The sequence below is a fragment of the Odocoileus virginianus genome, chromosome 27, assembly GCF_023699985.2.
Source record: "Odocoileus virginianus isolate 20LAN1187 ecotype Illinois chromosome 27, Ovbor_1.2, whole genome shotgun sequence".
In the NCBI taxonomy this organism is placed as follows: Eukaryota; Metazoa; Chordata; class Mammalia; order Artiodactyla; family Cervidae; genus Odocoileus; species Odocoileus virginianus.
In genome coordinates this window covers 28,061,616-28,084,783 of record NC_069700.1, presented here as the reverse complement: position 1 = coordinate 28,084,783, position 23,168 = coordinate 28,061,616, and the positions used below count along the sequence as shown (strand labels likewise).

General features: G+C 41.5%; 2 protein-coding genes across 2 annotated transcripts in view; both read right to left on the bottom strand.

Annotated features, from left to right (window-relative positions):
- USP49 (ubiquitin specific peptidase 49) overlaps positions 1-23,168 on the bottom strand; it is a 36,831-nt gene that overhangs the window by 4,449 nt on the left and 9,214 nt on the right. Inside the window, exons 2-5 of the mRNA XM_020884278.2 lie at positions 5,223-6,591; positions 3,775-3,979; positions 830-938; positions 74-279 (exon numbers count right to left, since the gene is read on the bottom strand). Coding sequence (XP_020739937.2) covers positions 74-279; positions 830-938; positions 3,775-3,979; positions 5,223-6,563 — 1,861 coding nt within the window. The 5' untranslated portion in view covers positions 6,564-6,591. The remainder of the gene's footprint in view (positions 1-73; positions 280-829; positions 939-3,774; positions 3,980-5,222; positions 6,592-23,168) is intronic.
- Positions 6,577-23,168, bottom strand: part of MED20 (mediator complex subunit 20) — a 71,293-nt gene continuing 54,701 nt past the window's right edge. Inside the window, exon 6 of the mRNA XM_020884291.2 lies at positions 6,577-6,591. The gene's annotated coding sequence lies outside the window, so the exon portion shown is untranslated. The remainder of the gene's footprint in view (positions 6,592-23,168) is intronic.

Sequence of the window (23,168 nt, the reverse complement as noted above, 5' to 3'; positions counted from 1 at the left end):
AAGGAGAGGAATGAAATGTGGACAAACCAACCCTTTTTGGTGTCCCCCACCCCACAGAGTAAAGCGCACGCACCTCCCTCTGTGTTGTAGCAATAGGCTGTGTAGTGTCCTGAGCCAAACCCTTTCCCGTGATGCATGACCACTGCGGAGAGATCATAGGCAAAGGTCTCTTTGTCAAGAGAGGAGAGCATGTCCCTGCAGCAGTAAGGTTCCATGGTTAATACCTGGTCAAAGACGACATGGACCCCAATCTTCTCTCGGTGATTACGGCCAGACCACCTGTAACATGAATATAAACTTCTTACCAGTAAGAAATGGCATGTGTGATCAATCATAGGCAGAGGTAGGTAAAATAGAAGTGGAGAAAACTTAACCTGGATTTGGTGTTCACAGCAAGGTAGGGGTACTCAGTGTTCACATTTATTTCCTGTAAACATTCAGATGTTCTCTGAAACTAGAAATCCCTAAACAAGCAATCCAGGCAATACTCTTTGTAGTTTACTTCCTACCCTTCTTTTCACAGATTATCTCATACTTTATTCTGAAGATGGTTCTATATATGCCCAAGTGTGGCTATTAAATCTTCAAGCACAGACACCCACTGCAGCCTAGCTGATGTAATAGGGCCGTGAGAGCAGAAGCCCCGTCCTGGCCCCCAGCATCCACTTGCCTCCCCAGGCAGGAGCCATACACTCCATGGAAAGCCCAAGGACTCCGGGGAGCAGGCTTCTCCACCCAACACCAAAGACGACATCTGCCCTCACCAAAGCCTCTGGAGTAGCTATTGCCACAGCTCACAGCCACCTGGGATGCCCCAGAGCAAGCTCACCTGAATCTTTTAAGATGCAGCCGGAGGACCTGAGGTAGTCTGTAGATCATTAACTGCTTTCTAGCTTCACTCAGAACAAGGGGTTTTGGATTGGATTTTCGTCGTTTGCCTAGATGGTTTGGGAAGGTATAAGACATGGATCGTGAGGAGACTCGTTCTTCCCGAGCTGTGCAGAGACAGTGACTTGCCACCCAATGTGCATTCTCCTAGTTTCTCAGCACTTCAACCTCTTTTGGGCAGCAATGTGATCCTCTCTCTAAGACTGCATTTCCCAGCCTCACATGCCCAACGAGGTATGGCCATGGAAGTTTTGGCTGAGATGAAAGAAATGACTGTGTGGCACCCTGGGGATGGCTGCTTAAAGAAGGCTGATGCAGTTGTAAGGTGCATCCTTTGTCCTTCCCACCGTTTGAAAGGAATCTCAGTTTCCTTTCCTGTGAAATGGGGGATAATGCATGTATTTCAGGTTTAGGGAAAAGGTAAGAGGACACAGGGGCTTTCCCAGTGCTAAACAATCCGCCTGCCAAGGCAGGAGATGCAGGTTCGATCCCTGGGTTGGGAAGATACCCTGGAAGAGGAAATGGCAACCCACTCTGCCTGGGAAATCCCATGGACAGAGGAGCCTGGTGGGCTACAGTCCATGGGGTCACAAAGAGTCAGATACGACTTAGCGTTTGAACATGCACGCATGCAAGAGGCACAGAATTACTAAAGGACAGTGTATTTAAAGAGATTTTTTCCCCCACATGACTTGCTTGTGGCTTATCCAAATATTTTGAAAATAAACTTCACTGGTTTATATTTTTATGCCATACTTATTTTCTGAAACATGTTTCTTGGTAACAGCACTGCTAGACATGCAGAACAAGGCTGACAATTGACTAAATATACCCCATTCAAAACAAAACCAATGCTCAGGACTCCAATTTTGTTTCTAAAGATACTGAATTGTGGGTAAAATGCATTTCTAAATTACAGCATGGAAACGGAAATGAAGTTCTCTTAATTTCCATCAGAAGCCTTCTCTATAACCATTTACTGATGACTGCTCTTTTATATTAATTCAGTCAGTGAATGGATAGGAATATAAAATTCATGGTCCACTGTGGTGTCTGCGAATTGTCTCTGAGCTGTTGATACCATGGTCTCAGTGTCTGAGGAGCCTGGCATCTGATTCGAAGACCTGTCTGTACCGCTTGTGAAAAGTAGCAAATCACAGGCAGATGATGTATCAAGGAGCTTTCTCTGACAATGGAGCTGTTGCTTCTCATGACAGATTGCAGCAACTAGATTGCAGCTTTTACTAGGGCTGGCAGTCATGATATGTGAGGGCATGAGCAGAAAGAGAATTCAAAGAGGGGCCTGGCCTTATTTTACATTCTTGTTCACCAGCAGATTTTTGAAAATTACTGCATCTCTCTGCCTGGGAATCCTGGCAGTGACTGCTGCTCTCAGCAGAGGGAGTATGTGAGCTAAAATGAAGACAATATAGAATCTGGCTTTGTTTCTCTAAAATGAAGTTCATGAAGAAAAATCACTGATTCAGTTGAGACTGATCAGTTCTGTCTCCCATTTGATTAAGCTGGCTACACAGAAAGGTGAAAGACTGATAGTTTCGAAACTTTCACAAGCAACAGATCAGTGCATCTCATCCCTTCACTATAGCTTTCCTTCCTTGCTATTTGAACCTGTCTACAGAAATACTGATAAATGGGCACATCTGGCAACCAGAAAAACAATCCTTTCTTGGAAAAATAAATAAAAGTGTTTCTTGCCTAATCTATCAGGTCTGAGAATGATAGACTTAAGGCTGTTAACATCTTTCTGTTCCCTACAAGTATAAAACTTCATGATTCACTATTTTAAAAAGAATAAAAATACATATTGTTCTAATAAGATTATTTAAATCACTGCCTTTATATATCTCTATGTAACAGGATAGGTGAGTTTATGCTTAACCAAGTACAGGATTTCACATTTTGTTTTAAAATGGCAAAATGGTATCAGGTGTGACTTTTGATTTTTGACTTGATTCTTCAGAGAACAGGTTTTCCACAATTCACTACTTTAAAAAACCATATGCAAAAATATTAAAGGGCTACCATAAAATTGTTATTCCCAAACCAAAACTTGAAGTCTGAGCTATAATATGGCTGCACATTGTTCTCAGATCTCTGCACAATCCATTTGTCTTAGTTTCCAAATCTCTATATGCCAAAACCCCCAAACATCAGTTTCAAAGTATTTGCTCTGCATTTCCTGTGTACACGCTGGGTTAGCAAAGGCATTGTTAATGTGGCAAGACACAGGGTTGGGGGATGCATAAGGTGCTCTCAGAACCATACAGAAAAAATTCCACTTTACAATTAAAGCCATGATAGAGAAATACTTCCTTCTGCGCCTTCTGAGATGTGAATCTTTCAGGCATGTGAAAATAATGATGAAGCTGCCATGGAGCAACGTACCATATGACTTCCTCTCTTGGTCTCATTGTACCCTTAGCATCACTTCTGACAGACTTTAATTCAGGATAAAAGCACACTTTTCTAATACAAAGCACTCAAACAGGCTATGCCACCTGAATTTAGACTAAATAAGAACTGTCAAACTCTAGTCATGAATTTAAGCAGGACCCCCATAACCTACGAAGCTAAATACTCCCATTCTTGGAGCCCCCATTTCAAGGTCCATACTTTCAAATGCCTCCCAAGATAACAACTAACTTCAATCACAGCAGGAGTCCAAGGAGGTCCAACTCCTAGGCTTGGTTTTATTCTTTTAATATATAATGTCTATATGCTTCTTCTCAGGAAAATAGGAGGAAAAAAATCTTTAAAAGATGCTTTAGAACCACTCAATATTTCCGTGTTATTTTTGACTAAAAGGGCAAATGAAATACCTGAAACTGATGTTACTAGTTACCCACAGCCTCCCCCGGCACTCACTGTTACACTGGTCACAGGCGTAGATTCTGCCTTCCAGGGCCTCCGTCTCCGTGAACTTGGCCAGCATCTCGGTGAGCAGGCACTCCGTCTGGTTCAAAGGGACAAAGCCCTTTTCTGCGCAGTGATAGCGCTCAGGGAACTCCAGCGACAGATCCCAGAAAGGCTCGACGGTGTTGGATTTGTAACCGCACGACACGCAAGTGACCTAGGACGGAAGGTTAGGTCACGGGCTGTGCAACTTCCATGCTCCCACATTCATGTTTGCTAGCACATAACAACCAAAGCTAGTGTATCGTTTTCAAAAAATATTTAGCATTTAAATGATAAATGTAACTTTTAAGAGAATTAGGGCATATTACTTCTGGTATGTATCTCTATGATGCTAGCTGGAACTGGAAAACCACACAGCACAGATAGTATTACCTACTCCCCCTTCTCTCTTCCTCAGTGCCACAGTATTTCAGATAGAAGCTATCATGGAGTCATCAAGGCAGTCTGAGATGGAGAATTTGCAGATTCCTGTCTGCTTCTCTCATCCTCATACTCTTATCCTCCTCTAGACTCTGCTCCTTCCATCCAATCCAGCTTTCCTCTACTTTTGCCCTTGCTTCCAGCAGCATCCCTAAGTAGCTTGTGATTTGACCTCCTCCCCCACTATAACCTTCCCAGATGCACCTTTCTTCCTACAGACTCTCAGGGAGGTTGAGGAAGTGCTGAAAAAACTCCCTTTTCACATGCTGAAATAAACTCTTCCGAAATATTCTTCCGAAATAAACTTTTCTACTCATCATTCTTTTAAAATCCTAACTACCTCAGTAGCATAGTGTAGAGGTTTTACCTGAATCTGTCAAGTTGCCCACTTTTTAAACTCTATCAATTCTTTCTGCATGCTCTCACAAAGCCTTACCTGAGTCTTCCCTCATATTCTTACATGGCTAAGGAAACGAAAGGTAGTGGGGAACCGGAGGGAGGGTTGCTTAGGCCTTTGGCATCTTCCTAGCCACCTCCTTCCCTTGTATGTTGAAGAAAGGCTTTAGGAGAAATGATGCCCTTTCAAACAACCATAGAACCAAGATTATAGGCGAACTCTTCAATTTCCTAAAGCTGATCAAATGGGATGGGATGCCAGCAATGGGTACTTAATTGTAACAATGATAATATTACATTACCATATCATGATTATAGGTTAAAAGACATTTCCTGAAAGTGAAGTGATTTGGCAAGATAAACTAAAAATCTGCCTGGAAAGACAGGAGGCAAGTACACCAACGAAGCCCCCCCACAGTACTGTGAAAGGCACCGCGGCCGCCCTCCACTGTGCATAGTCACAGCAAACGTACCCTCGTTGGGCCAACAACTTGGGGAAAGCACTCACGGGAAGCCTAATACTATACCAGCCCCGCTCCAGCGTGGTGGGCAGTCAAAGGCTGCGCCGAGCACACACCTACCTGGCTAAGTAGCTGTCCGTGAAATATGGTGTTCACCACCTTTAAGACCTGCTTGGTGAGCTTCCTCTGGGAGAAGGGGATGAGGATCCGGCGCGTCGCGCCCTCAGACTCAAGTTCCTGCTGCACTTTGTGCAAAAGCTCGCAGAGAAACTCCTGCGCGTCCTGCTGGTCGTAGCCTCGGAAGGCGGGGATCAGGCTCCACACCGAGTGAAGCATGGCGAAGGGCGACACCAGGGCCCACTTCCCCGACCACATGACGCGAAAGAGGGTGTGCAGTTCGTGGCAGAGGGAGATGTGCTTCGAGCTGGGCTCCTTGTTCTGAATGAGTTCTAGGCTCCTGCTGAGGGAGGTCCCACCGTTCAAGCAGAGGCCCTCGCGCTCGCAGGCCTCGGCCCTGTCGCTCCGGGGCGACGACAGCTCGGGGGCTGAGGTGCTGGCCGGCCTGCCTGAGAGCGGGGCCTTGCCGTTGGCGGCCCTGGGGAACAGCTGCTCCGTCTTGGACGGGTCGAGGTTCAGAAAGCACTCGCGGAACTTGCGCAGGTGGCTGAGCACCTGCAGGATGGAGTTCATGTAGCAGGTGTTGCCCAGGTTGCGCAGGCCCGTGACGCCAGGCGCCATGGCGGGCGCGCGGCGCGGCGGGGGGCGGGGCCCGGCGGCGGCGCGCGCGGCGGGCACGCGCGGCGCGGCGGCGCGGGGCGCGTGCAGCAGCAGGCGCGCGCTCTTGCGCGGAGGGGCGCTGGCCAGCTCCTCCAGCAGCCGTCGCTTCACCTCGCGCCGCCGCTGCCGCGCCGCCTCCTTCTTGCGCTCCAGCGCCTCTTCCCGCCGCCGCTGCTCCATCTTGGCCTGGCCCCGCGAGGTCTTCTCGAACCAGAGCCGCAGCGTCCTGGCCAGCAGGCGCTGGCGCCGGTACCACAGAGCCGTGAGCATCTGCGGCTGTCCCTGAGGAGCGCGCTGCGGCGGGACGGCGTCCTCGCCCGCCGCCATGGACCGCAGCGTCCGCCCGCGCCTCAGCGGCGGGTCCTGCGTCTGGCCCCTGACCGCCAGGAGGGAGCTTCTCAGCAGCTTCAGGTCCCCCTCAGGGTTGTCGTTGAGCACGTAGTCCTTGCACAGGTAGCAGAACACGTAGAGATCCCGGACCTCCATGGCTAGCGGGTGTCCAGTCTCTTCGAAGTGTTTGAGGGCGTGATCTTCGATGTAGCGGCCGCAGGCCACGTGCGAGCACTTGAGACAAGCCCACACTGACTCGGTGGTGGCGCACTCCCGGCAGTACCACTTCTGCGGGTTCAGGATGGAGTGGTCCTGGGCGAGCCGCAACCGCCCTACATGTTTGCATCTATCCATGTCTTAGGGAAGGCTCCACTCTTTCAACCTGGCACGATAAGGGCCCCCAGAGAGAGAGAGAGAGAAAAAAAAACTTTCAGCAAAATATTTTTCTAGAAAAAGGCTTGCAACCGGCATTTTCCACTCAGTATTCATTAGTTTTCCATTCAAAATTGGTTCCTTTGGAAGGAAGATTTATAAAAGCAAAGGGCAATTTTGGCATAGCCCGGGAATTACAGACAGTTAAATTCCTTAAAAAAAGGAAGAATCATAAAACACTAAATGACAGACCTTACCACTAATGTGTAATTTTACATTTTCTAAGGCTGTTTTAGCTCTTGAGTATCAGCTACGTAAGGCTGATTTAGAAATGTCATTACCCTCATTTCACGTTGCACCCAACTGCCCACTAGGGGAAAGCAGCCCATATTCTGAGCCATCTTTGAATTGATGATGTCCTGGAAGTGAAAGTCTCTCTGACTCATGGTGACAAGGTCCTCGCTGTATGCAAAAAGGGACAGGGCAGAGGAAAGGCGAGGAGAGACAGCTCACAAACCAGTGATGCCAGATGATGACGCTGGGACCTCATCACAACCCCAAGAGATGAAGACACTCAAATAAAAAGGCAATCTTAGGTCAATTTCACTGTATTTCAAAGTAAAGATAACAAAATATGGTTAAAGAGAACAAGAGAAATGGTAAGAAAGAGAAAGTCCTTTGCAGTATAAAGTAATTTTATTTTCTTGTGTCCAAAGATCCTGGCTAAGTAGGTAGACTGAGCCTCAATCTAACATTGTATTTGTCTTCTGTGGTCTATAAGTTTGCACCTCATTTCATATCCTAAAATCTTAAACCCCCTTACCCCAGGTGATGGTATTAGGAGGTGATGCCTTTGGAAGATGCTTAAGTCATGAGTGGGTTGACCCTCATGGGATGAGCCTTCAAGAATGGGATTAGTGCTTCTAAAAAGAGCTCCCTCACCCCTTCCTCCATGTGATAACACAAGTGAAAAGCCAGCCATATGTCTGTGAACCAATTAGTCTTTACCAGATATGGAATCTGGTGCCATGATCGTAGCCTTCCCAGCCTTCAGAACTGTTATGTATAAGCCACCCAGTCTATGGCATTTTTGTTACAGTAACTCTGAGAGACTAACCCAAAGTGTGTTTGTTAAGAACATTTACATCTTGTAAAAAGGATGGGAAAACATTTACCTTCCTTACTGAAAGAATAAGTAACTATAAAACTAGACAAATCTGACTTAGTGGTATAGTGGCTACTGGTTATTACAGTATTTAACCAAACTATGAGACCAAAAAAAAAAAAAAAAAAAAAGAGCAAACTTTCCAGATAATGTATGCAAAAATGCTTTTTATTTTTAAAACAGTGGTAACTCACTAAGCATTTTTTTTTTTTTTTTGGTCTTTCTAACATTGCTTCTTCAGTATTGATCATCAGAGAAGCCTAATAAGCAATTTCTTCAAGGGAAAGAGGCTATTTTCAAAGAAAACCTTTTATTCTTTGGAAAGCTGACCTCCCTGCAATACCAGCATTTAAAATTCCCTGAAGGGAGTTCCTCTTATAAAGTAGACTTCCTTCACCTCATTTCTTGTCCACTCTCATTTCTGGGAGCAAATACAGTTCTATCACGATGGGGTCACCCAAGAGAAGTTCTAAATCCAAAGCATTCTAAGTAGTTCCTTCAGTTGGTTTTCCTTTCTGACTTGGCCCTATGGCTGAAACTCACAAATAGAGCACAGGACCAACCAGAGACCTTTCTCATTTTTAAATTGCCCATTCCAGCCCATTCCTATGTAAGAAATCCTTAAATCATCATACAAAGGAAACTGAGATTATCTTCCATCAAATCAGATCATCCTTTGAGTACTGTCAGGATTTAGTTTCTGCTATATTATTTTTCTAACTATTGACTTGTTGCTAAGTGCCCTTTAAGTCGTGTCTGTGGATGTATTTCTCCTATAACTAGATATAACCTCCTTCAGAAAGGAGATCAAATGTTATATTTCTTTTCTTCTTTAACCTTTATAATTTCAAGACCTGTGGTGTGCTCACCTCTTTAGTAGTCAAAGGTATTCTGTCAGAATTACTTCTCCACATAGCCCAGAACAGTACTGAAATAACCATTTGTTTACTTTTTGTAGGGCATAGTCAAATTAAAAAAGATATTATAAAGATAAGATGGTCAATAAAAATGAATTTTCTTTTGCTACTTATTACCAATCAAGAGTTTAAGTTGAATACACATGATGCTTACAACCAATTACTGGGACACAAAAGAAAAAGAATGAAAAGGGGAAGTCAAAAGATTGGTAACCCCCAAGTTTGTCATTAACTTGGTATTTTTCAAAACGTAGTTGCTGAACCACCTACCAGCAACAAAATTCCTTAGGATACTTGTCATATGTACAGATTTCTGGTGATGACCCCAAACTTGATGGCTTGGGGGAGGGATCTAAAATCTCCATTTTTCACAAGCTCTACAGGTGATTCATTTTTACATTAAAACCTTAGAATGTAATCCAGGCAATTATCTGGCGATGAAGAACACCTCATAGAAATCAAAGAAAGAATTTTATTTCCCAAGATCTTTCACTTAGACAAACGTCCAATAGAACTTTCTGCGATGATGGAAACATTCTTTATCTGCATTGCCCAATACTGCACTACTGTCACATGTGTCTCCTCAGCACCTGAAATGTGGCCAGTGAGACAGAGGGGCTTACTTTTAATTAATTTTAATTTAAACAGCCACATGTATTAGATAGCAAAACTTTAAATACACCAGGACATACTATCTTTAGCTCACTTGGCTTTTCTTTTTGTTTTCTCCCTCCAGAAGATTCTGTACTCACTAAATCATGTCTGAATAACTCTTCTTTTTTTTTTTGAATGGCCTCTTCTTATAACTCAAAACCTGGCAAATCCCCACTTTAGCCAAGAGGAACCTTGATGTGTCTTTAGAAATTTAATTGCTACTGAGATCTTATCACATGAAACACAGCACAGCTTCAAATTCTATAAAAAGAAAGTATATCTGTGAACAGGAATACAGCAACACAACACCCATAACACTGGTACCTTATAAAATCAGCTTCTGTCTAGAAAGACAAAAAACAAAACAAAACATGTTGGAACAACAACAACAGAAAAAAAAAACAAAATAGAAAAACCATTCCACACCCTCTGAATGGAATGCTGTCAAATGGAAAGGGCACTCTGGAAATTCTTTCTTCCGATTTCATTTTCTGATCCATAAATCTGCTGAGCACGCACATCCTTTCCTGCACAGCCTTTTTCCTGTTACAAATCTGTCGTGGCGATTCACTAACCTGCCATATGGCAGAGTAAATCCATTCAGGAAGACACGAGGCTACTCCGTACTTCACTACACTGATTTAACCTAAGCAGACTAGCTTCTCTAGAGGAAAGACATATCTGAGGCATGAAATGGAAATCACTCAAAAGTGACACAAAAGGCAATACACAATAGAGAATAAAGAGAACACAATCTTGGGTATACTCAGTTCAGAAAATTTTGGTTGTATTTTCTTTGTATATTATAAACATTTATTTAATTTGTTGCAGTTTAAAGTAAAAAAAATTTTCAAAATGTATGCTCAACAATAATCATTAAAATGTCTGCAGCATACAAAAAACAAAACAAAACAAAACACCAAAAGGAAGACCATGTGCTTCACTCACCCCTCATACAACCTCCGACCACTTTAGGAACAAGGCCTCATGCTCATAGGCACAAAGAGGAAATCTCTTTTACATTTTTCTGACATGTACCCCTTTTCCTTCATAATCACTGAAGGTCATGACATTTCCAATTAAAAAATATATCATCCAGTGTGCAGGCACCCAGTTTCCCAGTGTAACTGGGAATTAACAAGATGTGCCTTAATAGTTCTCCATCATTAAGTAGATCAGTAACTGTAAATAAATGTCCAGGACACCTTGGATTGATCTGCATACAGGGAAAGCAAACCTGACAAAATACTGGCTTTTGCTTCTTCAAGTACTATAGCTTTATATTTAAAAATCTGAATCAGCTTGAGCTAAAAACCATAATTCATATTTAAAGGATTCTACTATAGTTAATGTCACCAAATAGTGAAAGAAGCTAATGAAATCTATTCAGTGTGAGCCTTTTGTTCTGATGAGAAACTTCTAGATTATTTTAAAAGGTCCCCGTTTGAGAGAGATGACTGAACGTTACAAGAGATGACTGAACATTACAAAATCTTTCAAAAATCTATAGCTTGAAAATACGATTTTTTTAATTGGAACATTCCTGTTCTCAATTAGCAGATTTCTTAGCCAATCTGAAATGGATAACAGCATCTTAAAATTTCTGGGAGAAAATCAACAAAAATAAAATAGGAAAAATTTAAAAGAATCCACTTTAAAGAGATTTCCATTTCTTCTCTCTCGTCGTTTTGATTTCTTCTCAGTTCTTAACTATGGATAGTGGAAAAATCCTGCCTGGTCTTGGTGAGACCAAGTGGCATAAATTCCAGCTTCAGAGAGAGTAGACACTATGGTAACATGCTGACAGCCTTCATTTACATAAAAGAATACTAATTACGTGGTATCATCAACATCTGCGATTCTGCTCACTGCCATATGTGACAGTGCAGGGTATTTTAACCCTTCAAATTACTACACATACCCTACATGACATGTCCCACAAAACCTGCAAAGGGTGCTTGAAAACACAACAAACATATTTTTACAAATAACTAGTGTTAAAAATGAATTTTATTTTCAGCTAACAGTTTATTTCTGAGAGATACTGGAAAATGTAATTTAATATCAATATACAATTAAGAAGATTTTTTTTTTTTAAACAAAGTAGACATCACATTAAGATACAGTTAATTGGAATTCCCTGGTGGTCTAGTGGTTAAGATTCTGTGCTTCCAGTGTAGGGGGCAAGGGTTTGATTCCTGGTCAGGGAACTAAGATCCCATATACTGTGTGGCACAGCCAAAAAATAAAAATAAATAAAATAACTAAGATACAGTGAATAACCCAAAAGGGAAGAACGCTACATTTTAGAGTATCATGTGGGGCTTTAAAAAGTTGTATTTTAAGTACAACAAAACTAGCCTTTTGAATTTGTGAATTATGGCTAAAATAAAAATAAAACAAAGAAATAGATACAAAATAACAAAAACAAAAACTAGGGACAAAGACTGAGAAGGGTGAGGTTAGCCTCCAGCTAAGTGCAGCGTTGGCTTGAGACTCAACATTAAAAAATCTAAGATCGTGGTATCCAGTCCCATCATTTCATAGCAAATAGACGGGAAAAAGGTGGAAGCAGTGACAGATTTTATTTTCTTGGGCTCCAAAATCATAGTGGACGGTGACTGTAGCAGGAAATTAAAAGACGTTTGCTCCTTGGAAGGAGCAACAAACCTAGTGAAGTGAAGTCGCTCAGTTGTGTCTGACTCTTTGCAACCCCATGGACTGTAGCCTACCAGGCTCCTCTGTACATGGGATTTCCCAGGGAAGAATAATGGAGTGGGTTGCCATTTCCTTCAGGAGATCTTCCCAACCCAGGGATTGAACTGGGGTCTCCAGCATTGTAGACAGATGCTTTACTGCCTGAGCCACCAGGGAAATCCTAACAAACCTAGACAGTGTATTAAAAAGCAGAGACATCACTTTGCCAACAAAGGTCCCTACTGTCAAAGCTACGGTTTTTCCAGTAGTCATATTCGGATGTGAGAGATGGACCATAAAGAAGGCTGAGCGCTAAGAACCTATACTTCTGAATTGTGGTGCTGGAGAAGATTCTTGAGAGTCCCTTGGACTGCAAGATCAAACCCATCAACCCTAAAGGAAATAAACCCTGAATACTCATTGGAAGGATTGTTGCTGAAGCTGAAGCTCCAATACTTTGGCCACTTGATGTGAAGAGCTGACTCACTGGAAAAGACAAAGGCAAAAGGAGAAAGGCATGGCAGAGGGTGAGATGGTTAGATAGCATCACTAACGCAGTGGACATGGATTTGAGCAAAATCCAGAAGATACTGGAGGACAGAGGAGCCTGGCCTGCTGCAGTTCATGGGGTCGCAGAGAGTTGGATATGAGTTAGTGACTGAACAACGACAAAGTGCAGTGTGGAGACTGGTGGGGCGTTGGGGGAATGATGGCTAAAGGGGTGCAGAGTCCTCACAGCCGCTGCCCTTTCCCTTGTCCCCTCTATTACCATTCTTCCTGAATGTGGGTGCTGGTGGGTGGATGGGTGAGAGATAACCTGTAGGTCAGGGTGTCCCTCGGAGACTCCCCCAGAGACTGAATTCTCCGAGATGGGTTTGGAAGCTCTAAGTCAATGTGTTCTTGAGTTCTTAGACCTGAAAGTAGACCGGCCACTTGAGCAGTGGCTCTTGGCCACAGGTGATGGTATGCTGATGTGCTGGGTGTGTCGGAGGCTTGCAAGGTGGGCCATCACTCATCAGTAACCGAGTGCTGATGTTCAAGAATGAGTCTGTCTAATCAAGGGTTAGCAGATTCAAGGTTATGTCCATGTGATGATGTCTTACCTGCATTAGGATCTGCTCTCTTCGATGATAAAGGAGGAGAGTTCATCTAGAGAGCCAGCCAGCACACAAGCCTGACTTGCCACAGCACCAGATGACACAGACAGAACCTCCAGCACTGTAGATGCTCCGCTCTGTGCCAAGTGCCAACTGATCTGACTGTCTGAAGAGCCAGCACTGGGTGAAGCCCTCTGTACCTTCAGTCTCTGCTCTCTGTTCGCCTCCTTCCTTTCCAGGTTCAAACGTGCCCAAGTCTCTCCTGTCTAAAAGACACACAGGCCCAAGTCTGCCCTGCTTCTGGACTCTCCTTGATGCTATTTTTAGGCTCTTTCTCCTTCTGTCTGCTTTATTTCTGGCAAGAGGAATGTGCAGCTTCATGTTTCTCACAACGCACTCCTTCACACCTTTATTTCATAGAAACTATTTCCTCAAAGGCCTTTGCAGTTTCCTCAGAGCTGAGTCCATCAGCTTTTTCTCAGTCCCCATCCACATCTATTTTGCCCGACACTGAACACACACTCACTTCTGCATTTTAGGCGACTGCTCTCTTCTGGGTTTCTTCCTGCATCTGTAAATACACCTTTTTTGTTTTCACGTGTGTCTCTTTTCCTTGAAATGTGAACTCTCCTTAAGGTTCTGTCCTCAGCTGTCTTCTTGATGATTTCATCTGTTCCCAGAACATCAAGTATCATGTCTATTCATTTATTTTAATCTCACACTTTAGAAAAAGCCATTGTATTGAGATATAGTTGACATACTGTAAAATTCACTCATTTAGAGCAAACAACTCAATAATTTTTAGTACATTCACAGAGCCCCACAAATACTCTTGCATATAACATCTGTCCATTTCCTTGCAGAGGCTTGGTCTCGGGTTGCATCTTCACATTCTGATACCCGCATTATGGTACACTACTGTTAATGCTATTTGCAGGATGAAGCTTCTGAACATTTGGTAGCAGGGATAATCATACATTGAGCTATACACACTGTTTTATCCAAGTCTCCTGATGATCAGGACACATAAGATGACAGACAGGGGGTTAAGGAGATGCCATCTGTGGAACAAAGCTAAGTAGCTGCCCTTGAAGGGATCTATTTTTTTAATTCATTAACCTAATACTCTTGCCAAAGAGATCTGTGCCTAGAATTGAATGCAGGAGGATAGCAGACTGGGCACAAGAAGACTGTTCATACAAAATTCAGAGAAATTCTGAATACAGTGGGAGCACACGCATACCCACCCTCCCACCCACACACACGGAAATGTTATCTGTGACTTTATGTGAAACGGCACACCAGAGAGGAGGAATAACTAAACTGGCTATAAGGACTGAACACGTCTGTTTCCGGGCTTAGTTTATGCTGCTTCCAGATCAAACCTGATGATGCTTTCAGTCTGATCTCCCTGACAAGCTAGTGTTCAAGCAAGGTCCAAACTAAAGGCTTCCTCTTCTGCTCCATGTGCTGTGAGTCTCAGTTGTGTCCAACTGTTCACAACCTTAAGATTGTAGCCTGCCAGTTCCTCTGTCTATGGGATTCTCTAGAAAAGAATACTAGAGTGGGTTGCCATGCCCTTATCCAGGGTATCTTTCCAACCCAGGGGTCAAACCCGAGTTTCTTGCATTGCAGGTGGATTCTTTACCGCTGAGCCACCGGGGAAGCCCTTCTACTCCATAGCCACATGGAAAAAGTCTATTGCTACTGCTGAAAGAATGAATTTACCCTTTTAAATATCTGACCACCAGGAATTATGGTTTGTCCCTACAGTGTGCCTCTAAAGCTCTATGTCTCTAGAGCAGCTGGGAAGTCATCAAAAATGTATACATATGTTAGACTTCCTGAACTGTGCCCTTTAAATACATGCAGTTTATTGTACGTAAATTACATCTCAATACATCTGTTGAAAATTGCATAGACACCCACGCACAGACACATACATGCACATACCTCTAATGAAATAACAGATCTAGCCAGTAGTTATGTCAACTACTAGGTGAAAGCTGACAGGAAACTTTACAATGGATGCATAAGGCTGACAGCACCTGACTCCACTGACCAATTTTACATTGAAAATAGGACAACCAGACAGTATATGCTTTCCTGATAGAATGCAATAAGAAGTTCACAAGAATATCACCTATTACTGTACTCTTGCTAAAATAACTGAACCTGAGCCCACCAAAGCCTTTGGATCTGGCACCAGATCATAAGCAATGTGTGACAGTAACATGCTGCAAGGGTGTAGTTAGCCAAAGAACCAAGTCAGAGTGTAGCAAATGCTACAGGATCAATGGTCTGGGGTCTTTAACAAATAAACAACATGAGGAAAAAAGCGGGTGGGTAGATATGCTACTGGAGAAGGCAATGGCACCTCACTCTAGTACTCTTGCCTGGAAAATCCCATGGATGGAGGAGCCTGGTAGCTTGCAGTCCATGGGGTCGCTACTAGTCAGACACGACTGAGCGACTTCACTTTCACTTTTCACTTTCACACATTGGAGAAGGAAATGGTAACCCATTCCAGTGTTCTTACCTGGAGAATCCCAGGGATGGGGGAGCCTGGTGGGCTGCCATCTATGGTGTCGCACAGAGTTGGACACAACTAAAGCAACTTAGCAGCAGCAGCAGCAGCAGATCTGCTATAGGTCATAAGAAACCTAGAAACATATCAATCAAATGCAATGTGTGGTTCTTCTTTAGAGCCTAATTTGAACAAGCCAAATATAAAAATGTATTTTTGAGAAAACTGGGGGGAATGTTTAGAATACTGTTTGTCTCTAACTGTACCACTCTATTTTTTTTTTAAACAATTTCGTTGAAGCAGAACTGACATACAATAAACTGCACATATTTAAAAGGTACAACTTGATAAATTTTGACATATGGTATGTACTTGTGAAATCACCACAACCAAAATAATGAACATGTCCATCAGCCCCAGAAGTTTCATGCCCCTTTGCAGTCCTTTCCCCCAACCGCCCTCCCCTAAACCCTAAGTCCAAAATTGGAGAAATTTAAATACAGACTAAGTATTAGATAATACTAAGTAATTATTAGTTTCATGTGACAATAGCATGATGGCTCTATTTTTAAGTCTTTCTATGTTAGAGATATCTCTGAAGTATTTACAGGTGAAATATGATGATATATGGAATTTGCTTTAAAATACTCTAGGGGAAAAATGTGGCAGGAAGATAAATGAAACACAATTGTCAAAATGTTCATAACTGTTGAAGCTGATTGATGGGGACATGGAGTTCATTATAACTAGTCCCTTTATTTTTGCATATGCCTGGAAAGTTCCATGAAAAAAAAATTTTAAGACAAAAAAGCAAATTATATACTCTCTGATAGCAAAGAAGACCTTGAGATATGAACCATCCACAAAATAGACAAGTTATGAGACACCTTTCCTCTCTGCCATTTACCATCATATCTAGTTTCACCCTGTAGGGTACCCTCCCGCCCACTATGACACACCCAATCAAAGCAGAGCAGTTTTTTGAGGCAGTGTTAGTCACAGTCATGGTTGCATAGTCCTTTGGTCTGGGCCTCAAGAAAACAGCCTTTAGACTCAGGTGGCAAACTCTGTAGCTTCCCCAAAAAACTTCATCAGAATTCTGCTCACAAAAATTTCCAGAGGATATTTGTCTTTAAGGGGCACAAGGCCACTTTAGTGGATCTGTTGAAGTGTTCTTGCTTAGTCTAATGTTTTCTCTCTTTATGAAACTTCTTTATTGGGAAAGAAAATTTTTTTCTTTTCTTTTTTTTTGAAATTCTGCTTCTCCCTCACTAACTCTGATTTATCCAGGTGGCAAGGAGCTCACCTTATGCCTTTCTGAGTTTCACTGCAGTCACAGGAAAAAACAGTAGCACAACAAATATTTCTGTTCCTCTGACTCCTATCAGATGAAGGTTACTCCTAGTCCATGTGACGTTTGAGGAAGCAAAATTTGGCCACACAGAATCAATTCAATATTCACAAACGTACTGCTTTGTATTTGGCCCCTTCTCTTTGGACATTTGTCTTCTTTGCTCTTGAAATAAAATGCTCAAAAGTTGTGTTTTCATTCATGCAAAATAGGATGGACCTCTGTCCTCACAGATGTGCTCTGACATATCATTGAGCCCATCATGAATCCTTGGTATCATACCAGAATACCAGTGATACCACTATGGAAGTTAACTCTCAAATGCATTATTCTGAGAAAATTTATTCAAAGTTTCAACTTGAAATGCCAAGAACTGCTTTCCCAGCTGCAGCCCAGGCAGTGAAATTGGGAATCTCCCTCCTCCCACTTTCCCCACATGGCTGAGGCGGGCTTTCCACACGTGGCCATTTGTATGGGAGACACATATATACATTAGGAACTGCCTGCAGAGGAAGAAAAAGGAACAATTTCTGTGAATAGAAAATAAATCTGACTAGAATTTAGACATGGATTATCCGGATGAGATGGTAATTTCCGTGGCTGCTCTAAGGAAAGGAAACCCCATCTTGCTGATGTCTTGTTTCTTAAAAAAGGATGGTAGTATATTTAATCCAGTGCTTTCCCGATGATATGCCAGGGCACATCCGTCAGGATGGAGGCCCTTTATATTTTGCATGAATGGAGAGATAGCTTTTGAGCACTTTATTTCAAGAGCAAAGAAGACAAATGTCCAAAGAGAAGGGCCAAATACAAAGTGGTGTTTGTTACATACACACAAAAGAATAAGACTGGAAGCTACAAAGAAAACACTCAGGCACTTTAACTGAGAATGTTATATAAATTATAAACCGGCCATATAACTGAAACTACCAGTCGTTTTCCATTTTGTTTTGTTTTTTAAAGAGGGAGGCCTATGTATACAACACTTTAAAATACAGTATGTGAAAGAGAAAAGGGGTAGAAGACTGCATATAATATGCCATCAAGACTGAAAAAAAGCTACACAAGCACAATCTCCCTCTCTCTTATCACATGCCCTGTAGCGGCAAACTGGGGTGGAGGGGAGTAAAGCTGGGGAAAAAAAACAGAGTCACTAACATGTGTACCTTTTGGAGTAAAAAAAATCATGTGTTATCTATTTTCCAAAAGGATATAGCATTGAGGAAACTGTTTCAATAATCTTAAAAGGTGAGGCATCAGCAAGATGGCAGAAGCTAAGCACAGAGCATATATGATTTATTATATCTTTATTAGAAAATAGGATTTGGGGACAGGCAGTCTGATGGTATTTATGGCATATGGAGAACCTAAGGAATTATATTCTAGTAGCACTAAACATTACAAAAGGAACCCCCTCACACACTTCTTTTCTACAAGCTTATGACCAGCAAAATGCAGACCTCTTTGGCTTATTGCAGAAGCCTCAGTCGGTCATGTCAATCATTTGAAATTTCATATCAGCCAAGGTACCAAGGTAATTTCTACTCTGCTTCCCCAGAGGCCACTACCGAAAATTGTCAATAGAAGGGAATTCTGTGAGCAGACTCTTCCAACTCTCAAGAGAGCTTCATTTCCTTCATGGACAGCTCCTAACATTATTCCAGTTTACTGGGCAGCAAAGTAATTCTCTCAACACCCAACCCACTTCTCTGAAGGAGCATGAGTGTGACAGTGTGGGTGTGTGTCGGAATGGGGAAGGTGATCGGCTGGATGATGAAGGCCTCCTCCCCCTGTACCACTCCAAGTATATAAGGTACATTATAAGCCTCAGTTTCTTAAGTCTGTAAAACTGAGGAGCAATAATACCTACTTCAAAGAGTTGTTCTGAGGGAGATGCAAATGAGATGGCCATGTAACTGCATTCTGAAAGTGGCTGACTCTAAACAAAGTACTGGCTGACTTGGCTACCTTGTCACTCATTCCCCAAAAGTTATTTTTGCTTCCACAGGGCTTAGAGTTGGGCTGGCTAATTGAGCAGCTTACAGTAACTGACTATCTGGCCTTGACTTTACCAATAGTTTCATCCAATAAGTCCGTCATACTAAAATATTATTAAATAAGAAAACAGAGGATACTTTCATATTAAAAATAAGAAAAATCACTACCTTTCCAAAACAAATGAAGGAGTTTTATTATTTATTACCTTTTTCTTAGGTTTTTGAAGAATTGTGCTTAATAGTAACACAGAGCAAGGATAGTAAAAGTCCAATTAAGATGTTAAAAACAAACTCAGAGCACCATAAAATGCCATTGAATTAAAGAAGCAGAATCGGTCTCAGCTAACACTCTCCAACAGGGGTATGCCCATTGAATACTTACAGGTCCAACAGAATGTGCTGCGTGGCAAAAATATAAAGGGGGCCTTCTTTCAAATAAGGCATAGAAGGCATTTCAAAGACATGAACTGTGCATGAACCCTCATCTCTCGTTAAGAATAAAGCAGAAGTACTTCTGGGAACTCAACTATAGTGAGCTGGCACAAGAGAATAGAAGGCCAGTGCACACCCAGGCAACCAACTTCACGTAGTTTAAATCTCACAAGTCCCAGCCACTTCTCCTATTTTAAATACATCCTGGCCTGCCAGTGGGTCCCACCATTTAGATTAAGGCACTGACACTACCATTAATGGCAAATAGAGAATCTTATAAGGGAAACACATAAAGCCAATCAACAGCTATTAATTAAGTGTAGATTAATTTACCATAGCAGGAAGTGGAAAGCTGGTGCTAAGGGGCAGGATACTGCACAACTGAAATGCAAGGAGGAAGAAACTAAAGAGTGAAAGAAAAGTATGAATCATTGCATGAGACCCTGGAGAAGGAAGACTTGAGCCTTAAGGAGTATTTCACAGCAAGGAGGGAGGTCCCTAAAAAACAATATGAGAACAAAAAATAAGCTTTACTGACTTCATCATTTTTTTCCCCTGTATCCTTCCCATGTTGCCAGTGGTAGCTGTGCTGAACGCTGTCCATACCCATCAAGTTATAATCTCAGTGAGGCATAACAAAACAAGATTCCGGCAGGCCAGAATTAGTTATTCATATGTATTAAAAGCTACTCATTACCTGTAGCTTTTAAATACATATGAATAACTAGAATGGTAATTTTTCTCAAGTTAAACCTTTCATTTCTGAATATGTGCTTTCGGAGTCTGACATCTCAGAAAATTTCAGTTTGTTATTTTTAAGTTACTGGTCACTAACAGCCTACAGTCAAAGGTAAAATCCCCATCAAACAACCCAATTCCACTACAGCCAATTTACCAAAACATATACACTATCACTATAGCTATCACTCACATAAGAACTTATCAGAATTAATAACTAAACCACTTTGAAGGAACTGTCAGTAAAAAAAAATCTTATCTAATATTGGCAGAAGCTAAATAACAGATATTACATATTCCAAGAGACCAATTAACAGTCTTTTGAGGGACCACTTAATGCATTATTTATTCTAAGAGGCCAGCCTGAGTCTGCCAGTAAAGAAAATATCTCGTAGAATTTAGTGGGAAGTGTGGCAGGACACATTAAGGTACTGATGCCATTAAGCAGCTTTAAGAAATAAGGAATCCTCACTTTGTGTTCATACATGAAGATGATGCAGAATGTCTCTAAAACTGCAGGTAAGGCTTTATCTTCTAAGGCTGAAATTTGAAAGAAAAAAATGTAGTGGACACAATAATCCATCTGTTTAAAACACTAAAATCCTGAGGTCTGGATGACTGCAGAGTTCTGGGACTCCCCAAACCCATTTATGAAAAGCCCAGGCAGGGCTAACATCATACTCAGTGATGAAAATTGAAAAAATCACCTCTGTTCATAGATGACATGATCTTATATGTAGAAAACTCTAGAGATAACACACACACACACTTAAAAGTAACAAATTCAGCAAAGTTGCAGTATGCAAGATCAACATATAAACCTCAGTGTGTTCCTATACACTAACAATGAAATATGAAAAGGAAACTAAGAAAACAATTTCATTTAAAGTAGAATAAAATAAAAAAGAATACATACTTGGGAGTAAACCTCACCAAGGAAGTAAAAGACTTGTATACTGAAAATTACAAAACACCGCTGAAAGAAATCACAAATACATGAAAAGACATTTCATGTTCACAGACTGGAAAACTTAGTATGTTAAGATGTCAATATTACCCAAAACAATCTACTGATTCAATGAAATCCCTACTAAAATTCCAATGGCATTTTTGTTTTGCAGAAATAGAAAATACATCCTAAAATTCATTTGGATCTCAAGGGACTCCAAAGAGTGAAAACAATCTGAGAAAGAACACCACTGGAGGAACACACTCATGCTCTCATTTCCAAACCTACCACAAAGCTACAGTAATCCAAACAGTATGGTACTGGCATAAAGACAAATACACCAATGGAACAGAACAGAAAACCCGAAATAAACTCTTGTGTACATGGTGAAATGAACTTCAGCAAGGGTGCCAAGACCACTCAATGAAGAAAGAACTGTCTCTTCAACAAATTGTGTTAGAAACTAATATGCACATGTAAAGGAATGATTTGACCCTTACACCATATACAAGAATTAACCCCAAATGGATTAAAGACCTAACCATAAAACCTAAAACTATACAAGCCCTAGAAGAAAACATAGGGGAAAAAATCTTCATGACATTGGACTTGGCAACGATTTCTTAGATATATACCAAAAACACAGGCAACAAAAGCAAGAATAGAGGAGACTACATCAAACTTAAAAACCTTTGTGCATCAAAGGATACAATCACAGAGTGAAAGGCAGCCTACAGAATAGGAAAAATACTTCTAAATAATTAACAACCAAAATGTATAATGAACTGCTACAACTCAACACCAAAAAAAAAAAAAAAAAATCAAATAACCCAATTAAACAATTAATATAAATAATATATATTAATTATATATATATAATATATATATATTATAATATTAATATAAATAACCAAAGGACTTGAATAGGCATTTCTCCAAAGATGACATACAAATGGCCAATATGCACTGAAAAGATAAACTGATACATGTACAATGGCATAGACTCAGCATTAAAAAGGAATTCTGACACATACTACAACATGGATGAAACTTAAGAACATTATGCTAAATGAAATATGCCAGTCACCAAAAGACAAATACAGTATGATTCCACTTACATGAGGTATGGAAAATATTCAAAGAGTCAAATTCCTCAAAACAGAAAGTATAATGGTGGTTACCAGGGACTGAGGAGAGGAGGAAAAGGATATGTATGGGGTTTTAGATGTGAAGGATGAAAAAGTTCTGTTTCACAACGAGGTGAATATCCTTAACACTACTGAAATGGCTAAAATAGTAGTTTTAAAAAATATTTAGTTATTTAGCTGCCCTGGCTCTGAGTTGTGGCGCACAGATCTTTTAGTTATGGCCTGTGGGCTCTAGTTCCCTCACAAGGGATCAAACCCAGGCCCTCTGCACTGACAGCAAGGAGTCTTAGCCACTGGACCACCAGGGAAATCTCAGTAGGTTTTTTTTGCCTTTTTTTTTTTTTAACCACATTTTAACCAAACTGGTTAAGATAATACTTTTTTATGTTTCTTCCTTTTTGAAGAAAAACCATTAAGACATTTGTTCAGCATAAATGAGACCTGTGAACTCAAGAGTCCCCAATCTCACATGGAAGATGAGAAATAGAGAGCCTGACTAGGTAAGGGCCCCTTATTAGGCTGCCAAAGCAAACAGTAAAAGCTTTACTAAGAAGCAAGGTAAACTACATTTCAACTGGTATTTTCCTGAGTGTGCTTCCAACTGATATGACTGATGCAATCACCTGGGAGTTCACTCTAGCCCAAGGTAATTTTTACCCCCACATATGGATCCAAACCTACCAGTCCAGATGAAGACATTCCCCAAATGCTCTCCAGATCAATAATTCCACTGGCCAAGGCAAGGTTCCTATCTGTTTTGTTCTTGGGAGATACTGTTCTTTGTTAAGAAACTACATCTCTCCAATGTTCTTGGTGTTAAGTCCCCTTCTTTACAGTGATAACAGATTGATAGTTTGGGTTGGCATCCATGTGCGCATGCAAGTGTGTATTTTATAGATCCATGAAATAAAAAAT